This window comes from Dermacentor andersoni, chromosome 2 (genome assembly GCF_023375885.2).
Source record: "Dermacentor andersoni chromosome 2, qqDerAnde1_hic_scaffold, whole genome shotgun sequence".
NCBI classification, from domain to species: domain Eukaryota; kingdom Metazoa; phylum Arthropoda; class Arachnida; order Ixodida; family Ixodidae; genus Dermacentor; species Dermacentor andersoni.
This window is the reverse complement of record NC_092815.1, coordinates 225,561,049-225,584,761: the sequence shown is the minus strand read 5'-3', so window position 1 is coordinate 225,584,761 and position 23,713 is coordinate 225,561,049. Positions and strand designations below refer to the sequence as shown.

The 23,713-nt window shown below is 49.1% G+C and overlaps 1 protein-coding gene across 1 annotated transcript in view; it reads right to left on the bottom strand.

Moving 5' to 3' along the window:
- Duox (dual oxidase) overlaps nt 1-23,713 on the bottom strand; it is a 248,511-nt gene that overhangs the window by 136,002 nt on the left and 88,796 nt on the right. The window contains exon 12 of the mRNA XM_050186612.2: nt 19,211-19,329. Within this exon, the coding sequence (XP_050042569.2) occupies nt 19,211-19,329 (119 nt within the window). The remainder of the gene's footprint in view (nt 1-19,210; nt 19,330-23,713) is intronic.

The window sequence follows — 23,713 nt, the reverse complement described above, 5'->3', positions numbered from 1 at the left end:
GAAATAGTAGACAACGTACAGCGCTCCCTCTTTTTTTTTTTCGCTGAGACAGCAGTTATGCGATCGACACTGGAAGCCGCCGTAGTGGCTATGGTTTTGCGTAGCTAAGCCTGGGGAGTCAAACTCGAGCCACGGTGGCCGAATTTCCATGTGGGTTAAATGCAAAACATCCCGTGTACCATGCATTAGGTGCGTATCACACCGAAAAAATCACCGCCGCTTCCACACCGTGAAGATGGTCGAACAGTGAAGTTGTGTTAGTTACACCGAGTGTTGCACCATGCAAGTCCAACTTCGGAAGCAGTCTATATTGCAACTCTTTCGTTTCACCATTATTTCGCCTCATTTTCGCTTTTCCTTGCTTCGCGTGGCGAGCATGCCCTACGACGACGAGCCCGTTGGCGAGCCAACTCTCGCTGACGCTCGCCGTAGGCAGCTTCTTCCTCAGGAGTACGCACTACTCGTGGTCTTCCCGTAGTTCTAGCTTGGATGGAATGTGCGGAGGCACTAATCCAAACCTCCGTTTATTGGGCGCAAGGCCCGCCATTGTAGATGCGGGCGCTGCAGTCGTTTTGACGATTGGTTGCATTAGTTTCAAGAATGACATGGCTTCTATGTGAAGTCAAAATGCACTATTTAATAATTAAAACATTTATTTGGGTAACTTATTAATTGCTTTGGGGCAACCATTAAAATCTAAGAATTACACCGTTTAGTTCGCAAGGCATAACCACTTGGAATGAATTCTCTGGACTGCACCAGTTTTGATAAATTAATTTTCAAAATCCGTCCCTCCCCCAATGTAGGTATACATCTCGAATGCATGCCCCGCATGTATTGGCGTAATATCAGTTACCACTTCCTGTGTCCTGTGTATGTGCCCGGTTAAGTCCGTCCATTCGTTATTCTAGCGGAGAATTTAGTAGGTTTAACCAACTAGCCTCTTCCAGAATGTTTGCTTGAATAAATTATTCATGAATGGGAAAAACTGTCATTGACGTGACTGTTCCATTAAGCTACAGTAGAAACCCAGACTATGTTTTTCAGAACAAACGTTTTGCAGTTACAGAGAAGGTAGGCAACCCCAGCTAGTCGAAATTACGGTGAAAAACTACGGTCAAAAAATTCCAGCCCAAAACAACGGTTTGCCTCATATTGACACGTAAAACAACATAATGTAATAAGTTGACGGAAAAAGTTCACCGACAGTTGCGATACTCCCTAATGCGAACTTGAGCGCAGCTCTACACGTCTTTTCATTTCAGCAATATATGAACATAGAGCGGAGACAAAAAGACAACAACTCGTAAAACTTCCATCGAAAACACCACAACGAGAAGTGGAATCCCCGTCATCGTTGTGTTCACAAATGCACTCTTTCACGCTCTGCATCAAGGCGTGCTGTGGAATAGAATAATGTGCTTTTTATCTTCGCTCACCGTTTACTTCGTTGAATGGTGATATTGTTACAAGCACGGGGAAAAGGGGTTTATTTAGCTGTGCGAGAGCAGGAACGACAGGCTACGAACAACAGCAATGGCCGCTGCAGTCTTCGTTCTCCTCTTCTCTTATCTTCTTGATCCCCGCGTCCCTTTTACGCGCTTGGACGTAACATACCTCTACTCGCAGACAAAGTCCACTGGGCGAGTCAACCAGCTTTTCGTGGCGTGTATGATTTCAACCGTGCGACATGCGCTACTTGTGTCCTAGCAAAACGTCTACCAGTGTTCGTGAGGCGCGCGAGAGTATAGTTCACTTCGCTGACTTTGTCGATGACAACATACGGTCCATCGTAGTTTGTCTGCAGCTTTTGGCACAACCTGCGCTTCCTTGTGGGAGTCCAAAGCCAAACGAGATCACCAGGGTGATATGTAACAGGCCGATGCCGCGCGTCGTAGCGGGCTTTGGAGTTTTCTTGTGATGCCAAAGTCCGCAGACGCGCAAGTCTCCGAGCTTCTTCAGCAAGGCATAGCGCATCGGCGACCGTAGGATTGTCGTGGTGGTAAAAAGGGAGGTCAGTGTCGAGCGTATACCGGCGCGGCCGAGCATATAGAAGGAAGAAGGGGCTGTAGCCGGTTGTCTCGTGCTTGGCGGTGGTGTAGGCGTAAGTAATAAATGGTAGGACTTCATCCCAATTCTTGTGATCGGATGCAACATACATGGAAAGCATATTGATGATTGTTCGATTAGTGCGCTCAGTGAGGCCGTTCGTTTGCGGATGATACGGCGTCGAGTGCCTGAGGTGCGAGTTACATAAACGCACAAGCTCTTCCACGATATCCGCGTTGTATTGACGTCCCCGGTCGCTTATGATAACACCAGGCGGTCTATGTCGCAGAACAATAGCGTGAAGTAAGAAGAGCGACACTTCGGTGGCGGGGCTGATGGTATAGCCGCCGTCTCGCAATAGCGTGTGAAATAGTCGGCGCAGACAATTATCGAGTGGTTGCCCTCAGATGACTTTGGAAAAGGGCCTAACAGATCAATTGCAACTTGACAAAAGGGTGAGCTGGGAGGCGACACAGGTTGAAGGAGACCAGATCGGGCAGTGGTTGGGCGTTTCCGACGTTGGCACTGTATGCAGCGGGCGACATACAATTCAACCGAATGTCGCACCCGGGACCAGTAAAAGCATTCTTGAATGCGATAAAGGGTGCGCACAGTGCCTAAGTGACCGGAGGTAGGGTCATCGTGCATTGCCTGAAGTATCGCTGGCCGGAGACGCTCCGGCACTACTAGAAGGAAGCGGCGTGCACCCGTGCTTGAGTAGTTCCTTTTGTACAGAAGCCCGTCACGTAGACAATAGTTGCTTGTTGCACTTGAATGGGCAGAAATGAAGAGTGGCTCCAATTTGGTGTCTGTCCGTTGTTCTGCTTTGAACGCATCAATATCTGGAAAAGCGGATGTCACAGAAGCGACGAGATGATCAAAATCGTCTGCGCTGCTGTCCGTCGTCGTAAGCGGTATTCGGGAAAGGCAGTCTGTGTCAGCATGTTTTCGGCCACTCTTGTAGGAAACAGTGAAGTTAAATTCCTGCAACCTCAACGCACATCGCGCAAGGCGACCGAAAAAGGGTCGCGAAAATTCACCAGCCAGCACAGGGAATGGTGGTCTGTGACGACTAGGAATGGGCGTCCGTACAAGTACGAGCGAAATCACTGAACCGCAAAGATCACAGCGAGGCATTCTTGCTCTGTCACCGTGTAATTGCTTTCAGGTTTGCTCAATGAGCGGCTTGCATAAGCAGTCACGTGCTGACGGTCGTCATGGCGTTGGACCAAGATGGTACCCAGACCAACGCCACTAGCATCTGTGTGTATTTCTGTCGGCGCAGTAGGATGGAAGTGGCGAAGGATAGGTCGGGAGGTCAGCAGGAACTTCAACTGACGAAATGCAGAATCGCATTCGGGTGTCCACTCAAACCGTGCATCTTTATGTAGTAGATTTGTCAAAGGATAAGGGACGTCGGCAAAATCAGGAATAAATCGGCGAAAGTAACAGCAAAGAACCAGAAAACTACCAAGTAGCTTCACTGACTGCGGTGCACTCAATGCCTGAACAGGTGCCTTCTTGAGTGGATCAGGTCGGATACCGTTTTTGTCAATAAGATGACCCAGCACAGCGGTTTGACGGTCACCAAAATTACATTTCTTGTAGTTCAGAACATGGCAAGCGTTTTTGATGCAGTCTAGAACAATATGGCGGCGCGAAATGTGTTCATTGAATGTGCGCCCAAAGCTAACAACGTCGTCAAGATAGCACATACAGATGTTGCACTTTAACCCACGCAGAGTGGTGTCCATGAACATTTTAAAGGTAGGTGGAGCGTTGCACAACCCAAATGGCATCACATTGAATTCGAATAATCCATCCGCGGTTATGAAGGCTGTTTTCTCCTTGTCTGCCGGGTGTATCGGGATTTGCCAATATTCTGAGCACATGTCCACTGAAGAAAAATAAGAGGCCGAATGAAGGCAATCAATTGCATCATTAATCCGGGGTAGCGGGTAGACATCCTTGTTAGTCAAGGCGTTTAGTCTTCGATAATCGACGCAAAATCTCCAGTTACCGTCTTTCTTTCTGACAAGTAGGACCGCAGCTGCCCAAGGACTCGAGGACTCTTGTATTATCCCATTTTTCATCATGTCCTTCACTTGTTCCCCGATTATCTTGCGCTCGTTAGGCGACACGCGATAAGGCTTTTGCCTGATCGGGCGCGCAGATTCCGTATCGATAGTATGGCGCGTTCGTGACTCGGGAATAGAAAATGCTTTGTCCGGCTGCGCAAAGTCAAACACTGACAGATGCATAGAAAGCGTATCCACCAAGGTATGGCGCTCCCTTGTGCTGAGCGACTTATTTATCATAGACAGAAGCTTTTTGTCTGAGACGTGGCGAAGGTCAGCATGTTCACACGGCGGGTCTGTTAGTACGGCTACGGACGAAGACGTGTATTCTCTAAAGTAGGGGAGTTTCAAGCCGTCTGGAAGCAGGACGGGTTCTGCCGAGCAGTTGGCCGTCCACAAGCCAGCACGCTCATTGCCGATGGATACCACACAATGAGGGACAAAAACGTTCTTCACACAATTTAGATGCATTGGCTCTACGGAGGCATCGAAACTGTCTGGAACTTCACCGCTACATACAACCGGCACGCACACAGGGGTGGACGCAGGCACAACAGTATCTGCAGAAACACAAAGTTCACCTTGACTGCAAGTCTCCTCTAAGAGCCCGGACGAAACATGGCCATCGACGTTACCTTCCCCCGTGCGACAATCAACGGTCGCACCACACTGCCGCAAAAAGTCGATGCCCAAAATCACTTCGTGCGTCGATCGGGGAATAACTACAAACTCCGTCGCGTAAACTCCACCAGCCAAGGATAGTTCAGCAGTGCACACACAAACAGGGCGCAACGACTCGCCACTCACTCCACAAGACGTTGCAGCCTGGTCACACGGAAATACAACTTTGTGCCCCAACCGACCTTTAAAACCGAGACTAATTGCGGATACAGTTGCTCCGGTATCCACTAAAGCCATTGTAGAAACACCATCAACAAGTACATGCACTTTGTTTTTAATGATAGCAACTGCAGGGGGCATTTCTGTCGATAGCACGTGTCGAGCGACATCACCCCCATCGGCCGCACTAGCTAGTTTTCCGGTTGTGAAGGTGAGGCAGAGTGGCGCACTGGCGATGGAGATTGACGTAAACGCGGTGCACGAGAAGTTGGCGGTGGCGTCAAACTCCTGTCAGATGCCGGCGAGCGGCTCCGAAAGCTTGTCTGCCAGTAAACGTTGCCGGGAGGGACGCCAGCTGACCAAGATGTGGTGTACGGCTGTTGAGTTGTCCCCGTAGGATGTGTGGTCCTTGTTGAAGACCCCGATCGACCATTCCACGTTGTTGGGCGACGATTGCAAAACCTCGCTATGTGGCCCGCGACACCACATTGGAAACACACCGGCAGATGCCGCAAATTTCGATGTTCTTCCATGTAGCCACGCATGTTGCTGTCGACTGCATAGCCAGCAGGTGGGTCACATTCATCATGGCTAGGCATCGGCAGCCGCTAGGCATGCGTGCGGCGAGGGCGTTGGTCGTAGTCATGATCTTGATAGCTTATGGTCCCTCTCGTTTGTGGGGTAGACCTGTACTCGACTGTCGCTAAGTCAACCGTGGGTTGCCATGCGGTCGAAACGGCCATGTTTCTCATCTCGTGTGGTAAGTACGCACCAATGATGCCGGGTGTGCAACGGTACATCGCTTCCCAATGGAGCAACTCTTCGCGAAGAATCTCCCATATTGTTGATGGAAGGTCGACACACGAGCTCGGGTCTACACTTGCCACCGTTGTGACATTAGCCAGGCAACCAAACTTCGGTATTATCCGTCGCATCTTCAACGTCTCAAAGGTCCTGCAGTGGCGAATGACGTCAGACACGGAATCCAAGCTTTCCTTGCTGACAAAACAAATTGTAGACGTCTTCGGCTATTTCTTTCAACAAATGTCCAACTTTGTCATCTTCAGACATTTGACAGTTGTCTATTTTACACAGTTTCAGCACTTCGATTAACTCGTACAGGTCTCGCCGGGAATCTGAGCTCTTTGCGAAAGCGTCTGTTCAGCGCGTTTCTTTTTTTGCGCTAGAGTCTCCAAAACACGCTCTGAGCTCCTCGACGAAAAGCTCCCATGAAGTGAACGTGTCTTCGTGATTCTCACACCCGACGAGCGCTGTGTCGGTAAGGGAAAAAAAACACAACATTGGACAACTGTGCGGTCGAGTTCCAACCGTTAGACCGGCTCGCCCTTCGGTAGTTCGTGAGCCACTCGTCGACATCTTCTCCGGCTTTTCCTCCGAAAGTGAGTGGCACCCGGTAGTATTGCCACAGAACGCAAGGTGCTGGCCTTGAAGCCGCGTCAGATCCTTCGGGAATCTGGCAGGCGTATTCAGGCATGTCAGGTGAGGGTGGCGGAAGTCCGGCAAATCGACGGCTTCGGCGAAGTTGTATCAGCGTAGGCTACGTGGTTACGAGGTGTACACCGCACCGTACACCAATTTGTTACAATCACGGGAAAAGGGGTTTATTTAGGCGTGCGAGAGCAGGAACGGCAGGCTACGAACAACAGGAATGGTCGCTGCACAGTCTACGTTCTCCTCTTCCTTTCTCTTCTGGATCCCCGCGTCCCTTTTACGCGCTTGGACGTAACAATATCTATGCTCAACGTTCAGGTGTATGCATATGGCCGCGAGTAGCGCCTTCTATGAGTGACAGTTCAGTTGATAATGTGCACTGAGCCATAGAGAGGAGCCTGGGTGGTTTGGCCCACAAAGCCGTGAGGTACGTGGATGAGTACCTAATTTTCATTAATGGGATCAATTTCAACCAAAACGTGGTAGATGTGCTCAGTGGTATCAAAGAAATGGCTGAGTTTGAACTTTCATTCGAGGCACTAAAAGATCAAAAGATCCAATCTTAGACCTGAAAATTTGTGCTTCGGGGATCACACGCATGCTGAAAATACATGTCCCGTTCCGCAAGAGCCCTCCTAAGTTTTCTTTCGTCCCATTTAAAACTTGTCCAAAACGGAATCGGTTTTTCCTGCTTCTGCTCGGTGGTGACTAAGGGCACTATAACGTAAAGCTATTCCAAACATTTCTATTCCAATTCTGCAATCAGTCCTCCGCGATTGGACAAAAACTTTTTTGAACCAGGGGCGCTATAACGCAAAACTATTCCAAACTTTTCTATTCCAATTCTGCAATCAGCGCGCCGCGATTGGTCAAAAACTTTTTTGGACCACCCCCACTTCAACTGTCAGTCACGCGACATCACAAAAACCGCGATAGCGCCCCGTCTGATATGACGTGTACACACTGATTATGCATAATTTGACCGAACAAAACAAAAATAGTTATTTCTGATTCGACGCCTTTTCGCCATTGGCCCTCGGCTATCGGTCAAAAGTATTCGGGCTTCACCCACTTCACCTGGCTCTCACGCGACGTCACAAAACCGCAAAATCTTACCGCGTCAAAGTGACGTGTACGCGGTAAAGATGAATTAATATGCCGAACAAAACTGAATTTTCTTAATAGCCGCAGCTGACCCGTTCCGAATGGTACAAAAGATGGCTGCCGCCGATCGCTCCGGCACTGGCTACTCGCCCCTGCTGGAGAGCATGGGTTTATTTGCGTGTAATAAAACATTTTGTGTGGCCGTGTAACGATTTCGAGAACTTTCGGCACGTGTACGACCTCGTTCTGCCAACTCTTCTTTGCTGAGGATCTGTTTTAGCCTCATTCTTAAGCTTCCGTTGCATGCCGACGCGATTGTCGACGAGCCACCGCAAGCTAAGGAAGAGAAAGCGGACCAATCGCAGACGCCGGCACCACCCTCTTCATCCGGTTATTGATATTTAGTGCAGTGGCTCGGCCCCATCGAATCCCTCTCCACTTGAGCATGCTCCTCGCCTTTTGTGAGACAATTAGACAAGGCAAGCGGCTCACTATAGGCAATCTTATTCATTTTTAAAGCAACAAAAGTCACCTCCTATAAACGAGGAAAGCGTTTGATTGGTCTGTTGAGACAACCCTGCGGGCCACCGCCCGATGCTTGCGTCGGCGGTTACGCAAATTTGACTTCAGGAGATTGGAATAGAAAAATATTGGAATAGTTTCACGTTACGTGGCCTTAAGTCTTGCCAACATCTAGTAAAACAGAGCCTGAAGCATCAGGCAGAGACACTTCGTGAAGCTGGTGACCTGTTATGACTGTTAGGACATCAGCCAGCTCGAAGTGCCTCAAGGCCATCAAGGTAGAAGCCGAGTGTGCTCCAAAGGGAAGGGCTGAGAACAAAAAGAACTATGCGGTACTAGAGTATATTCACGGGCTTTCGCATCGCTTAAAAGTGGCCTCCCGAAATAATTCTGATGTGTTAACTGCAAAGACCAAGCTCGACGCTATTTGTCCAGCTCTTCGCAAGCGGATGCGCGGAAAGGGGAAGCCAAAACAAGCTCAGTGTACCATGAGACACGGCAGAACCTACGTTACTTGTGCTGTTTGCATCATTCCTTGTGCACGTTGACATAAATAATTGCGCCAGAGAGGCTGTGCCTAAACATTAGACTGAGGGAAAACGATAGCTGCCTGAAACTCATATTCGCCTCTTGCCATAAACTGCCGAGAATGCGGTTGTAAACACGTTCTACACGATACACAAGTCCTCTTTCTGCGCCAAGGTAGGACAATTAGGGAAGTTGTGATTAAAAAAAGAAACGATTCCACATGTGTCAGCCAGCCATAGTTTAACCTTCAAACAAATAAAATAGTATATCCCGACAAAGCGTTTTAGAGCTCAGCTCTTAACAGCCAGTTCCTGCGGCCAGCGTTGGCGGCGTTGGCGTAACCGAGAAAACGAGCTCCCCGAAGCATGTAAGCGAACGCAGAGCGCAGAGAGAGAGAGAAAAAAACTTGATTTTCATGTTGAGTGGTGTGGCGGAATGGCCCTCAGTCCAGAGCCTCGCTTGCGGCATTCTTCAGTGCAGCACTGATAAACGCCGCAAGGTACCGTTGGTCGTCGGCGCCGGCTGCTTCTGCAGCCACCCGGCATGGGGTTTAGGGGAAAGATTTGTAGCGGCAGGCAGGGGAGGTGGGGGTGGTCCACAGGACCAGAGGATATGGGATGTGTTCGGTTGTTCGCCACAGTATCGGCAGAGTGGGGGATCTTCAGGTAAGAGGCCGCGCAGCAGGTGCATTCGCGCTGGTGTAGAAACTAGTGTTTCTGTCTGGGCCTGACGAATCAGTACACCCTGTTCACGGGTGAGCACTTTGCTAAGCTTGGCGAACTGGCGCCTTGCCTCTTGATAAGGCCGCAGAAGCAGGGGAACCCACCTTTTCGTCTGGGCTGGTCGCGGAATGCAGGCTGCTGGTTCAAAGTCTCGCAGGCGAGCTGATTAGCTCTTTCATTTCCCGGCAGCCCGTCATGACCAGGTATCCAGATGACTTCCAAAGGACCCTGAAGGTTCGCTTGAATAAATGTCGAAGTGTTGGCCGGGAGATCGCTGTGCAACAATTTCCTTCAAGCCGCCATAGAGTCGGTAAATATGATTCTTGGGTAGGCTAAGTTACTAGGGGGCACGTGTTTGATCGCGATTGCGATGGCCGTTAGTTTCGCTAAGGTCGGATCTGTCTCTGGTAGTACCTCCGTATGTATAGTTTGGAGGTCGTTATTCACGACTGCTATAGCGGAGCCCCATGCACCAACGCTAGCATCGGCGTAGATGTATATGGCAGCAGGGTGTCTTGCCGTGTACCTCTTCAAGTAGGGAACTCGCTGGCGTTGCCTTTCCTTGCCTCGTTCTAGATTCATGTGGCGTGGCAGTGGAGCTATGGCTAGGAGTTCACGTTGCTTCGGGGGTACTGCGCGGTTGTTCACAAGGGGCGCAGCATCTGGATGATTACCGATGCTATGGAGGATGTACGTGCCTTGATATGTGCGCTGCAAACGCAGTTCTTGGCGAGGACGATTGACGTTGAATAGTTCCGCCACCGTGTTATGGAAACTGATGTCAAGGAGGAGCTTAGTGCTGGCACTAAACGGGGTGCCGATGGCCAGCTTTGTCGCCTTCCGAATGAGCGCATCAAGGCGATTGATATCTTGCTGACGGAGATTAGTATAGGGCAGGTGATAGCGCAGGCGCGACACAATTAGTGCGTTTCTTAGTTGAAGCACATCCGCCTCTTTCACTCCATTAGCTCGGTTGGATACCCTACGCATCATGTGCAACACCTGTTCTCTTTGCCTGAGCAGGTGCTCCACCGTCGCAGTGGGACCTCCATCTTTCTGGATATTGAGACCGAGTATCTTAATACATTTTGGTCGGGAAATCGGCACGCCTTCGTTTACAATTTGTATGGTGGGCGGTCTTCATCTTTTGTGATGGACCAGTAGCAACTCAGACTTTTCCGGCGCACATCTAAGGCCAGTAGATTGAGCAGCCTCATGCACCCTGTTCATAGCCTGTTAGAGAGTTTCTTGGATATGTCCTGGTGAACCCGTGTTGATCCAGATGGGGATATCATCTGCGCAGATCGCATATTTGATGTCGGGGATGTCTCGTAGCACTCTATGGACTACGCACATGGCAAGATTAAAGAGTGGGGGCGAGATCACGGAACCCTGCGAGATACCTCTTTGCGGATGGGGATACTGTTGTCAGGGGATATCGCCTACTCGTAGCGTGTACGTGCGACTCCGTAAGAAGTCCCTGATATAGTTATAAAGCTTGGTTCCGAAGTCAGTAGCTTCGAGCTCTTGCAGCATGGCATCGTGGTTAACATAGTCAAAAGCTTTCTTGAGGTCGATGGCAAGAATAGCTTTAAGCAGAGCGCCGCTTGTTTCCTTCGTGATTTCTTCGTGTAGCTGCAACAGAACGTCTTGAGTAGATAAGTGATGCCTGTATCCAATCAAATTATGGGGTAGGTTTTGGGATTGCTCAAGGTGACTAAGAAGTCTGTTAAGCACGATGCGCTCCATTAGCTTACCGACGCATGATGTTAGCGATATTGGACCCATATTTGCTATGGCTTGGGGCTTGCCAGGCTTCGGAATGAAAATGATGCTGGCTGCCTTCCAGTCTTCTGGCAAGCTGCCCGTGTCCCACACATTGTTAATTTGCTGAAGTAAGCATGATCGGCTTCTGTAAGGTTGCGTAGCTGTGTTGTCGTAATTTGGTCTCGTCCTGGAGCTTTATTCTGCTTTGCTTCTGCTAAGGCACACTGAAGTTCCGCTACTGTAATTGGGCCGATGAGACCCTCATTTTCTGACTCTGCGCTTTTGTAGTAAGCGCACTGTAGTTGTGCTGGATCTGAAATGTGTGTTGTTATAAGCTCGTTGAATAGGCGGTCGGTATGCTCAAATGGTTCGAGCAGCTTTCGGAGCTTATGGGCGTTTTCGTCTTTTCTGGGTTGGGTCAATGAGTGATAAGATGAGATTCCACGTGTAGCTCATATTCGAAGTCTCATTGAGCTTGTTGCACATATCATACCACTGCTCACGAGTGAGATGTTCAGTGTAGTGGACGATCTGCTTGTTGAGCGTGTTGATGCGGGAGCGTAGTTTTCGATTGAGCTTATTTCTTTTCCATCCCTGAGGAGGGCATGTCGTGCCTCCCAGAGATGAAGAGGATGCTTGCCCGTGCTTGGTTGCTCCCACTTCTCTATTATCTCCTTCGTGTGGGACTGGATTCGGTGCCTTACCATTTCTACCAAATCTTCCAGGTGCATGTTTTGGAAGTCTCCTACATGTGTCTTGCAGAACTCATTCCAATCCGTGAGGCGATGCTTGCGGTGGCGCTTTGGGAATCCTTTGATTTGCAGAAATATCTGTATGACAGTTAAGAGTATCGTGCGTGTTAACCCATTGTGCTGACAGTCGTCCTTTAGTAAGGCCAGATCGGGCGTGGTATCTCTTTCTACGGAGTTTCCGTGCCGCGTCGGGGAGTTGGTCTCGTTAAGAAGAGTTAGCTGGGCCTGTTGCATATGGTGTAGTAGTGCAGATCCTTTGGAGGAGTTTTTCGTGTATCCCCATGCAGTGTGTGGCTCGTTGAAGTCGCCTGCTCAATCAAAATCCATGATCAATGATCAAAATACTTCATTGACCGCGCATTCGCAACCTCATTGATGAAGTCTACTTTGTTTTGGTGGGCTATAAACATTCGTGATGAATGAGTGGGGCGGTGCCTTGCTCTCGACAATTTCAGTTGGCAGGACGCGTACAGTGAGGCTCTGCTCCGTGCTGTGGACAACATTTGCCGCTATATCCTTACGAATAAGAATGGCCAGTACCTAATTATGGCTATATGCCGTTTAGCCTGCAAGATGAGGTGATTGGTTAGTTCCCTGGAGTAGGAGAAAGTCGGGTCGACGACCTTGAGCGGCAATGTAATGCGTTAGAAGGCCCCGTTTTCGAGCAATCTCCCTACAGTTCCACTGCCACACCACCAGATTAGTCGCCATTGTTCTACTGATGATTTTGCGGAGCGCCCGCTGTAGGGTAATTAGTGTGTCGCGTTACGCTGGTAGATCGACATGCTTTGGGTCAATCGCACTCTTCCTGGCGCGGTAATGCGGCGTCGCAGCCTGTACTTGTGTAGAGACCATCGCCTCTGCCTGGTTGCTGAGTAGTTCGTTGAACAGGGAGCGCATTTGGCTCATTATTTGTTGAGTGTATGTTTTTAGCGCCTCCTCAACATGAGCAGCAACCTGTTGAGCTATCTTGGCCTCTAGACTGGTTTGCATTTCTTTCATTTCGTCCCTTAGTTGCTCAAATCTGCTTCACGATTTCGTAGGGCTGTGGTGTGGTATCATGCCTTTTTCATTGCCGGTTGCAATGACGCTGGTTCTACTTCTTGTACTAAGGGTTGCATTATATCACCTAATGGTGTGGCTTCAGGTGTCTGTGCCTCTGCTTGCATGTCCATGTCTTCGGTGGGCTCTAGTGAGCGTGACGATAGTTCTGAACTTTGATTAGGTAAGCGAGTTTGTAGTAGAGCGTTCTTATAATCCTTGGCTACTTTTCGAGCTCGTGTTCGAACTTTAAATGCATAGGTCACGGGGGGGGGGGGGGGGAAGGGGAAGTGCCGGGTGACTGACTCACGTTTCGTCGGTTTGCGGGTTGCTTTTCTTGTTGGCCTCGAGGATGGTTGTGATCCGGAGACAGGCTGCCACCTCCGGGCCGGTTGCAGTCCCCGGACTGGCCGCGGCTCCCGGACTGGCCGCTGCTGCCAGACTTGCTTTGGCCCGCAAAGTGGCCCCGGCCTCTGGAATGGCTGCGGCCCCTAGATCGGCTGCGGCCCCTAGATCGGCTGCGGCCCCTGGATCGGCTCCTGCCTCTGAAGCGGCTGCGGCCCTTGGACTGTTGACGGCTTCTGGAGCTACTTCTGTCTCTTGATGTGTTGTCGGAGTTGCATTTTGGAATTGGACTTCGGCTTGCGATGGTGATTGTTTTCATTTGCTTGTTGCCCTTTCGTTGTTTCAAACGCTTCAGCTAGGCCGCCTCTCTGACCGCTTTATCAGCGGCTCGTCGCACTTCACAAGTTGGGTCATCGGCCTTGTGGTCCTTGCAACAATTAGGGCAGCCTGGTTTGCAGTCATGATCCTCTACAGGATCTCCGACAGACTTTCCAAATGTTCCGTACCTTTGTTTACTATTGTCGCGACAAACGTCTGATCGGTGTCCTATAGCAAAGCAAGTTGAGCAAAATTGCGCCTTGGGTCGGTGAGGGAGGCAGCGGTATACACCTCCACCGAAGATGACCTGGCGAGGTACAAGCGACCCCTTGAATGTTATGATTGCAGTGGCTGCTTTACCCATTATACGAGCCGCAATAATTTCATAATTTGGGGCTCGGAGTTCACGCATCAATTCTTCGGTTGGGGTGTTCAGTTCCACGTTGTGAATCACACCTCTACACGAGTTGCGGGGCGAAGCGCTGTAGATGTGAACAGGGTAAGTTTTGCCATGAAGAGTGGTTTCGTTAATGCGCTGAAGCTTTTCTGTCGCCGAGGGGTCATCACTGGTTATTATAGCCAACTTCTTTTCTTTTTTGATGTCTACTGTAGCGTCGCGGGCCTCTGCAGCAGTCAGGGCCGCTGAGACGCTTAGCGCGCCGGGAAGCGTTCATGAGCTCCACTAAGGTAGGAAAAGGCGATTGGCGGACGCAAAATGAGCGTTGCAACGTGCTGCGTACCCTGGGAATGCTTTGATACTCGGGTGGTCCATCCATCAGCGTCGGTGACGAATTTCGGGGCCATTGCTGCTGCAGGAGTGCGGGCCTTTGGCGTACTTGACGGTAGGCCTGCACTCCCAGCCGTTAGGGCTAGCTGAGCACCCTGCCAGGTCCGTGACAAAAGCGCAGGAACTCGCAGTACGTTGGTCTGATCACAACAGAAGTTGGCCAGAATGGTCGGATGATGTTCTAGACAGCCGAGCCGTGTCTGAAGACTGGTTCTTGTTGAATAAGTTGACATTCAGATCTTTCCTGTGGAGCAATGCGAAGGTACGTATGCTCAGACAGGAGTGACGCTCGCGTTCCTCGCAGAGCGCACAGGTAGATGAAACAAAGGCCATAGCGAAGAGAGGAGGAGGAAAGAGCACGAAGAGAGTACAGCGGAACCTTGAGGCGGAAAGCGGAGGAGGAACGGAAGGGACGTTGCCTGCGCATGCGCTGAGTTGCTGGAGGCCAAGGCATCCGCAACCGCGTGGGCAATCTCCTCTGCGTTTCCGAGATGGGGGGGGGGGGGGAGGCACCATGAGGTTGTGAGGGCTACACTCGTCCACGGCGTCTGCTGCTGTGATAGGAGGTCTGCGGTACGAGCGTGTGTGACGTGGATCACTGCTCCTGCAAGAGGCGATGGCGTGCGGCTACGAATAAGACTCGATGTGACGCTTCTTTGGGCATTGTCGCCGCTGACACTGGTGGCACGACTTCCCCGCGACGAGGAGCCGCTCTCGTCATTGGTGGGATGAAAGCATGAGAAGAAAAGCGTAGTGCCGCGCAAGAGGGGGCTATGTGGCGACGATGGCTACAACATAGCGCCAGAGAAGTGTGCGTCGTCTGTATGGAAACAAACCGCTGCATCAGCGGAGGCCTGTCTATGGCGATTGCTGTGAATCGCACTCACGCGTCAGCCACGCGCTGCCTGTCGCGATTTCTGGGTTAGCGAGGCAGGCGCGCCACACTATGTTCCCTTTGGAACGTGCCACACGAGGCAGATTGTCCGCGTGAGACAATATATCGCGAAATGAAAACACGCAGAGTTGTGCTCAATGTTCGCATTCAGGACTATGCTGATCGCAGGTGGAATTTTTTCACTGATAATCCAACCCAATCAGTGCCCACAGGATAAGGGTATGCTTCAGAGTTTGCTTTTGTGTCTTATGTGCTCAGAACTTTTGGTTCTTTTGTGTTTTATGCAGAAAACCGTGTCATGATAGAACTTTCCATATTGAACTTTTTGGGGGGTTTGGAGCGCACTTGTGCAGTGATTTATTTTGCTTCTGATCAGTGCAGAAAGATAAAAAGTGCGTGGTTTTCTAAGAATAAACTTTATTTTAAAGTTAGTGGTTGTCATAACTGGTCTTCTTTCCGCATGCCCACGTTTATTGCGCATGAAGTGTAGTATGCAAGAGCCCGGAGTGTGGCATTCGTCGCTTAGCCGATATGCCTGATAATACTCTGTCAACGTACAATACGCTTGAAATGAAACGCGAACAGTGGAGCACGTGTCCGAAGCATGAGTGAAGATACAGTGCGCGCTGTCGACCAGCCATATTGACAGGTGCGAACACCTCATTGCGCCCCACTCTGCGGTGACGCTCGCCGTATACTGCGGTATTCGCTTCTGTTTTCTGTTTGTTTTCTGGCTTTCAAACAAAGGAGGACCAAAACAAAAAAAATATCACCGTACAGGACGAGCATCATCGCACAATACGGTCAAACGGGATGTGCGCCTTGTCAATGGTGATGACTGGCCGACGGCGCGCACTACACGTTCCGTGATGCTTCGGGTACGCGCTCTGCATTTCGCGTTTCATTGGACGGTACTACTACTCACACGAGGGAACATACAGACGACATTTCGTTCAACTGTCGAAATTGTGTGGTTGTCATATAGACAAGTGCGAAAGAAAATGTGCCACTTTGCACTGGGCGTGATAAAACACAGCTACGCCTAGCTGTTAGGTATACCACAGACTATTTCCGCGGTGATCCCATGGGCGCCGCCATGTTTGATCACGTGTTGCGCCTCCATTGCTTTCCTCAGCTGCCACCACTGCCTCAGTGTTTACAATGGTTCTGTCTGACGTCCATGCGGCTCAGCGAAGCTTTCCGTTGGCAGAAATAGTAAACCGTGACTGCTTGGACGATACGATGCTTCGGACAGAGCTTCAGAGTAAATGTATGCCATTTCGGAGCTCATTGCGCCTTGTCAAAACAGCACGAGCAGCATGTGCGGTGCTTGTACTAAAAGCGGCGCTAGAACTGCATTCCCATCTGTCCAACCTTTCTGCTTATGCATAAATAAGGATCTGTGTGTTTTGCTCATTGTTACTTATTCGGCAAAAAAATTGAAGCAGCAGATTGTAATGCTTCTGACTCATAAAAGTTCCTTTTGTGGTAATTATCTGAGTGTTTATTTTGTGGCTAATCGCTCGCGGGTGTGCTTAGTTGCGACAGATTTGATGTTGCGGCGCACTAGGTTTGCAGAGCAGATGTCCTGTACATTGTAATAGCTTGTAGCAAAGACGTATTACGATTAGTCACACGTTTACTCTGAACCGTCACGAAATGTTCAGCATCGAACATTCCTATGATGTCGGTGTATTCGCCGTCGCCCATGCTCACGCACATTCATTCAAGTGTGCACCCTTCACTTATTTTTGATATGTTGGCGATAGTGTGGGCATGAGTAAGCGTGAGAGCTGGGGTTGATGCGGTCAAAAACCGTGCGAGAAACTTACTATGACATCAAGCGATGCTACTACATATCTCACTGTGCAACGAGCGGTACTCGCTTTTGCCGGTGTTCCTCGGTAGCAGTCCTTTGTTTAGAAGTTCGCGATACAACGCTGGTGGATGACTAAATTTTTTATCCTCACAGAAAGCCATGCATCCCAAGGGGCCGGCAACAAAGGCGGTCTATTCGAAGCAGCAGTCTGTTAGCTGGGCCACAAAGAAAGATTCAGTTCATTCCTTAAATGCCAGTCAATATTTTTGCACCCAACGACTGCACACGCCTTCCCTCAACCTATGCACATTTTCCAGCATGAATGAAAAACAGTGCGTTCAAACCACCTACTTGAGTGCCCGACCACTGATCGCACAGTACCAATGTAGAACGGGTATTGGTTTCGAATTCTCCTGAGACAACGTGTGGCGCCACGCCTGAAGCGCCATCTGGTTCATATAGGGCTAACTGCTCCGCGAGAAGGGTCTATAGCACAGCAAAAGGATGAGGCATTGTGTACTCAACCGCAAGTCGAGGGAGTGCCACTAGCTTTCGCTAAGATTGGCGCGTCGCAGGCATCTACGTGAACATCTACAATCATAATTGAACTGCGCGTATTGGTAAGGTACAGTAGGTGGTACGTTGTGGGCACCGTCCCAGTCCGGCGTGGCCTTCGCAGTGTAAGGCTACGGGAATTATGGGGCAAATAATGTGCATAACCAAAAAATAATGCGGAGAAACGAGAATTATTGTGGCAGAATAGCACTTTAAATGTGCCTTGATATTTAATCTGGGCGACAATTTGGGAAGCCAGAAAAATTGATGTCTTTCCGAGAGCTTTCCTACATTGAAGTATTTTTGTCGTTAGTGTAAGGGTACAATGAACAGACTTGTGAAACACTCATCGTGGAGTCGGAGCCTAGCCGAATGTAGGCAGGATCGCTTGGCGAAAGTAGTTAATTTGAATCTACGTTCATTGTTTTGTGTTCAGTAAAGTTCACATCTGGGCTGCTACCATGTCCGTACATTTAAGCAAAAGTTGGTCCAGTTCATTTATCGCTGGTTGTTGAACAGCTCACTCATGGAAAAAGTAAATAGTTCAAGGACTCACAGGTAATAAAGCAATCAGGATTACGTGTCCCCATCGATGCGATGCTGGCAGAAGGCAGCACCTTTTGTGGTTGTCGAGAAGTGTAAGATGCTTGGCAAGCAGTTGAAATTTAGTAATTTCTAAAATTGCGCCAAATTTTCATCCAAGAGAAGGTGGCTAAATGGAAGGACGAGGTATGGAACTTGAACTTGGTGTTAACACTGACTGTTATTATTGTCACGTGTTCCAGGCGCCACGTTAGTCGTGTTCAGAACCTTAGCTTTCTGATCGATCAGTATAAGGCTAAAAGCATTGTGTTTACAATAGTGCCACTAGTAGCTGAACATTATTTTCGGTGTAATTGCTCCAATCTGTGCTACAGTTACGGTCCCTTAGCTCATAACATTCATATCTCAAGCGCGTTAGCTGAACATCTAAAGCTTTAAGAATATCACTCTCACAATTTCAACTATGCACGAATGGTTTCAAGCATACCGTAGCGCAGGAGAGATAACACCTCAGGAACTGCCCAATGAAGGAAAATTTGCATTTCAATCAGACATCATAGACGGCGTAATAGTGCATGCACTTCAGTACCAGCACCACTGTTGCACAGAGCCTTCAGCTAACTTGCACAGGTACTCCTCATGAAGCTGACGCTGTCATTCTGTACGGTGAATGTGATTCCTCGAGGGAAGTGAAGATGGCGTGTTGGATGTCCGCCGAAATTATCTTTCTATGACTTTTCCTTGCAGAACAAAAGAATGGGGTGGCAGATGGCCTAAGATTGTTATATTCACAAATCGAGATCCGTCGTGCAGAATGATGAACAACTTGTTAACAGTTTATTGAAAGTGTACGCGTGTGTGTCCATGGATCTATTGGCTGAACCTCGACGTCGACTTTGTTCATTATGTGTAAGGCATTAGTCTTATATTGGACAGCATACTTAGACCCAACCGTAGTATTTTAAGTGGCGTAGCATTCACTGCTATGCAGTAGACTGCAGTATGCGTAATGTAAGGAGGCAATGATTGTATGCGTGTAGCAGGTAAAAGTGAATTAAACTTACGACCAGCGTTTCAGTTGCCACTGTCTCACCTTTGACGTGGAAGAAAACGTCCTTCTGTATCTCGTGTGGCTTTATATCCGTGGCTGCGAGAATGATGTCGTACATGCGAATCTTCCGGATGCCTTCTATTTCTTTCGTCGAGAACATCCTGTACAAAAAAGGAGAGGCAGACAGTCATTACACCCTAAGAGAGCAGAGAAAATGCCAAGTTTAAGTTATAAGTGCAGATGAAAATATATTACTTAGAAATTAATAGCCAATGCCAAGTGTCACATATTTGCCTAGCCAGGCCAACGTGGATGGCGGGAGTCTAGCCTAGACACCTTGGTACAGAGAGTGACAAATACACATGGCGTTGTTTGTTTATCTTATGGAAGCTTCAATTGGCGTTGGTAGCTAGACAGAAAAATGTATTTTGTGTTGCAGCAAGACCATGGCCCTCAACCTTTGCTGCACGCTATACGCGGGCCTTAGCATGTTCTGCAGAGCTATTAAAGAAAAACTCGGCTTCGCGATTCGGTCGAAAAAGAGACCTGTTCATATTGTTAAGAAGAAAGCTTGTTGTCGTGCAAGCATGCAGCGTATCAGAAAGTGCATCAAAATTGTTTTACTTAGTGTCATGTTGCTGCGGATGAATTGCAGTAAAGCCTCAAAAAAGCACACGCGAAGGCTGACTTAATTTCATTGCGATAGCAATTATGTGGACATTCCAGGCGGATTACTGCCATCGACGTAGCCGTCGCCGTGAGGTTCCGTATGAGTGAAAGCGTTTGAGGCTGAGCCGGTGAACGCGGCCTTGGATCCGTGCTCTCTCCTGTGGCGCGCGAGGCAGAGGGGTGAGGCGAGGGAGGAGGAGCGTTCTCCTCCGGTGGCTACTACGGTGCCTCGATGTCCTCTTCACCCATCACTCCTTACAGAGCGGACACAACCGCGGCGCCTACTACAGCGTTGTCCAAGCGAATCACGGACGCCGTTGTAGACGCCTTTGGCGAACGCCATAGGAACGCGTTGACGGCGCTCGTGTGTCTTGAAAGCGGTCTGCGACGTGGCTAAAGTAGGCGCCAGCGCGGGCGTCATCTTCAAAGCTATGTGCAATTGGGCAGAGTGCGCGTAGTGCCGGTGCTTCGTATACGCTACGCTTTCCACGTTTCGTACACGTTGAAGCGACATATGCTCGGTGGTCAATTGGCTCGCGGCCGCTACCGTGATACTTGACCCCAGCGTTTTTACAGACAGTTTCCGCTGTCATCGAGCGATGCGTGTTCATGTTTACATGTATGCACGCGACACCGTGCTGGTCATTTTAGTTAAAACACATTGACGGGCTAATTGATTTGAATCTCTGACAGAATGTGTAAGCGCGACTGAACGAAGACGTAGAAAGAAGCAGAAACACAATGACAGCGCTGTCGCCGTGTGTCTGTTCCTTTCTATGCCCTCGTTGAGTCACGCTTACGCATTCTATAATTGTTAATTTAGTCAGTGGGTGAATGTTTGCAAGATTGAACGGCCGATAAAAGTACTATCCTTACTTCGTACAGTTATCTACTTGTTTGCTATCGCAATCGGTGCTTCTTCATTCCGGTGGAACTGCAAATTTTCTTCTAACCTTGTCTTTTGCCAACCACAGGAGACATCTTGCATATTGCAGCAGAGAGTGTTCGGATGTATACAAAAGCGATGACGCTATCTCTTTCTTTTTTTCAATAAAGATTTCGTTGGAGCCTGACGTCCTTGGGAGGGTGCATATACAGTTCCTATTGCTAAAATTGTTTGGCTCTTTCGTGACCACGAGAAAATATTCGTGTTTATAGGTATCGGAAAAAAAAATGATTTGCCACTACAAATTATCCTCCAGCACGCATTGCAGCATAGCATATCCTACGCGATGAACTGCCCTTTCCAAAACGATACGTTGCCAAACATAAACACAAATTATCAGACAAGGAAGAATTCTAGAAAGCTCCATTTCTGCTTCCACTTGATAAAAACAAGAATAACAAGCATGATATCTACAAAAATATTTTATATCGAAGGAAATTGATAACATACATTTCAGCAATATATAACCCAGGAATAGCGTCTGAAAAAAAAAATGTTCTGTACACCGCCATTCGCATACAAAAAAAAAAAAAAATTCAGACCACAAACTCATTCGTCGCTCGTACCATGCGGCGAAGCAGTACGTGGATTTGGTAAAGCATAGGACCTTAAAAGAGAGAGTATAAGAGTGGGGTCGAAGATTAATGTGCACAAGACAAAGATAATGATCAATAGCCGGGCAAGGGAACAAAAGTTCAGGATCGCCAGTGAGTCTCTAGAGTCTGCGAAGGAGTACGTTTACCTAAGTCATTTACTGACAGGGAACCCTGATCACGAGAAGGAAATTTACAGAACAATAGCAATGGACGGCAGCGCATTCGGCAGACGTTGTCAGATCCTGACTGGAAGCTTACCATTAGCATTGAAAAGGAAAGTGTGCATTTCAGTGCATTTTACCGGTGCTGACATATGGGGAAGAGACTTCGAGACTGACAAAGAAGCTTGAGAACAAGTTAAGGACCGCGCAAAGAGCGATGGAACGAAGAATGCTAGGCATAACGTTAAGAGACGGGAAGAGAGAGGTTTGGAGTAGAGTGCAAATGGGTATAGCCGATATTCTAATTGACATAGAGAGGGAGAAAATGGAGCTGGGCAGGTAATATAATGCGCAGGTTAGAAACCATTCGGCCATTAGAGTTACAGAATCGGTACCAAGAGAAGGGAAGCGTAGTCGAGGACGGCAGAAGACCAGGTGAGGTTATGAAATTAAGAAATTCACGAGCGCTAGTTGAAATCGGTTGGCGCAGGCCAGGGGTAATTGGACATCGCAGGGAGAGGCCTTCGTTTTGCAGTGGACATAAAATGGGGTGGTGATGACGAAGATGATGATTGATTACGTGGAAGGACAAACCAACAGCGTTCCGAGGCTATTTGCAACAGGGCTGGCGTCGTACTGCTTGCGACGCAACGTCCTCTACAGGAACTTCTCACCTAGCGACAGCAGCTACGCACTCGTTGTTTCCTCACCGCTTCGACATGAAATCTTACACGCCTGCCACAACGAACCGACCGCCGGACACTTAGGCTACACTCGCAGATTGGTACGGATTCGGCAGAATTACTACTGGCCGAGACATACTGTGGTCGTCAAGCATTACGTTCAGACATGTCTGGATTTCCAGCGTCGCAAACCGCCATCCGTCAAGCCAGCCGGCCCTACGTCACCCTCTTCAAGTACCGGCCACACCATTTGCAAAGCAGCCATGGATTTTCTGGGGCCCTTCCCAACGTCTATTACCGGCAATTGGTGGATTATCGTCACCACGGATTATCTTACTAGATATGCCGAAACAGGTGCTCTGCAACGGGCAGCAGCAGATGAAGCGGCACGATTATTTATCGAATCCATCGTTTTAAGGCATGACGCTACCGCAGTGGTCGTCACGAATAGATATACTGCGTCCGTGGCCAAGTTTTTGGACATCCTTCTACGTCTAAGCGGTACCGCCCCCAGAAGACAACGGCCTATCACCCCCAAACAAATGGACTGGCGAATCGACTCAATAGGACCCTGGCTGATATGATAAGCATGTACGTAGATGTAGAGTACAAGAACTGGGGCGTAGGTTTTACCTTATGTCACCTTCACGTACAAGACGGCTCGTCAAGAGACCACTCGCGAGGCACCCTTCAGTCTAGGTTACGGCCGCGAGGTTACAACATTAGACGCAATGCTCCATGAATTTTATGACAACGAGATGGGTGCTGAAGAGATCACACAATGGGCTGAGGCAGCCAGGCAGCTTGCGCGTCTCCCAATCGACGAACAACAGAACTGTGACGCCAGACACTACAATCTTCGGCACAGACCCGTAACATGCAATATCGCTGACGAAGTGTGGGTCTGGACGCGTATTCGTCAGCATGGGCTCTCTGAAATGCTCCAGTGCATACTGCTTCGAACCCTACATAGTTGTTCGACGCATGAGTGACGTCAACAACGAAATTGTTCCAGACGACTCTCACTATTCAAAGCGCCGGCGGCATTTTCCCGAGGCCGCTCACGTGCTTCGTATGAAGCCCTACTATGAAGACTGACAAGACTGCGCAGTTTTCTATTGCTGTTTTCCATGCCTCTATGATCGGGACGATGATTTTTTCTTAACGGGAAGCAAATGACACAACTAAATTGCCGCGGGTATGTGCCAGTGGGGAGGAGGTTGAAGTAGCGATGGTTTTTAGGTTAAGCGTGGGGACGAAGAAAACGTTTTTTTTTTTTTTGTCGACTGATAAGGTGTATTTATGAGTGCTGCTCCGCAATATAGTCGATCCGACGTCGTTACAATATCCAGTCCCAGTGTTAGACCTTCCCTGGCCCGGCCCGACCTTATCCACCGGTAGCTTCGCGGCATGACTCTGCTTTCGACAACTGGCAGCAGCGCAGTGCTGTCAACATGGGTTCCGTGCAACATTGGTTCCCCCGTGCTAAA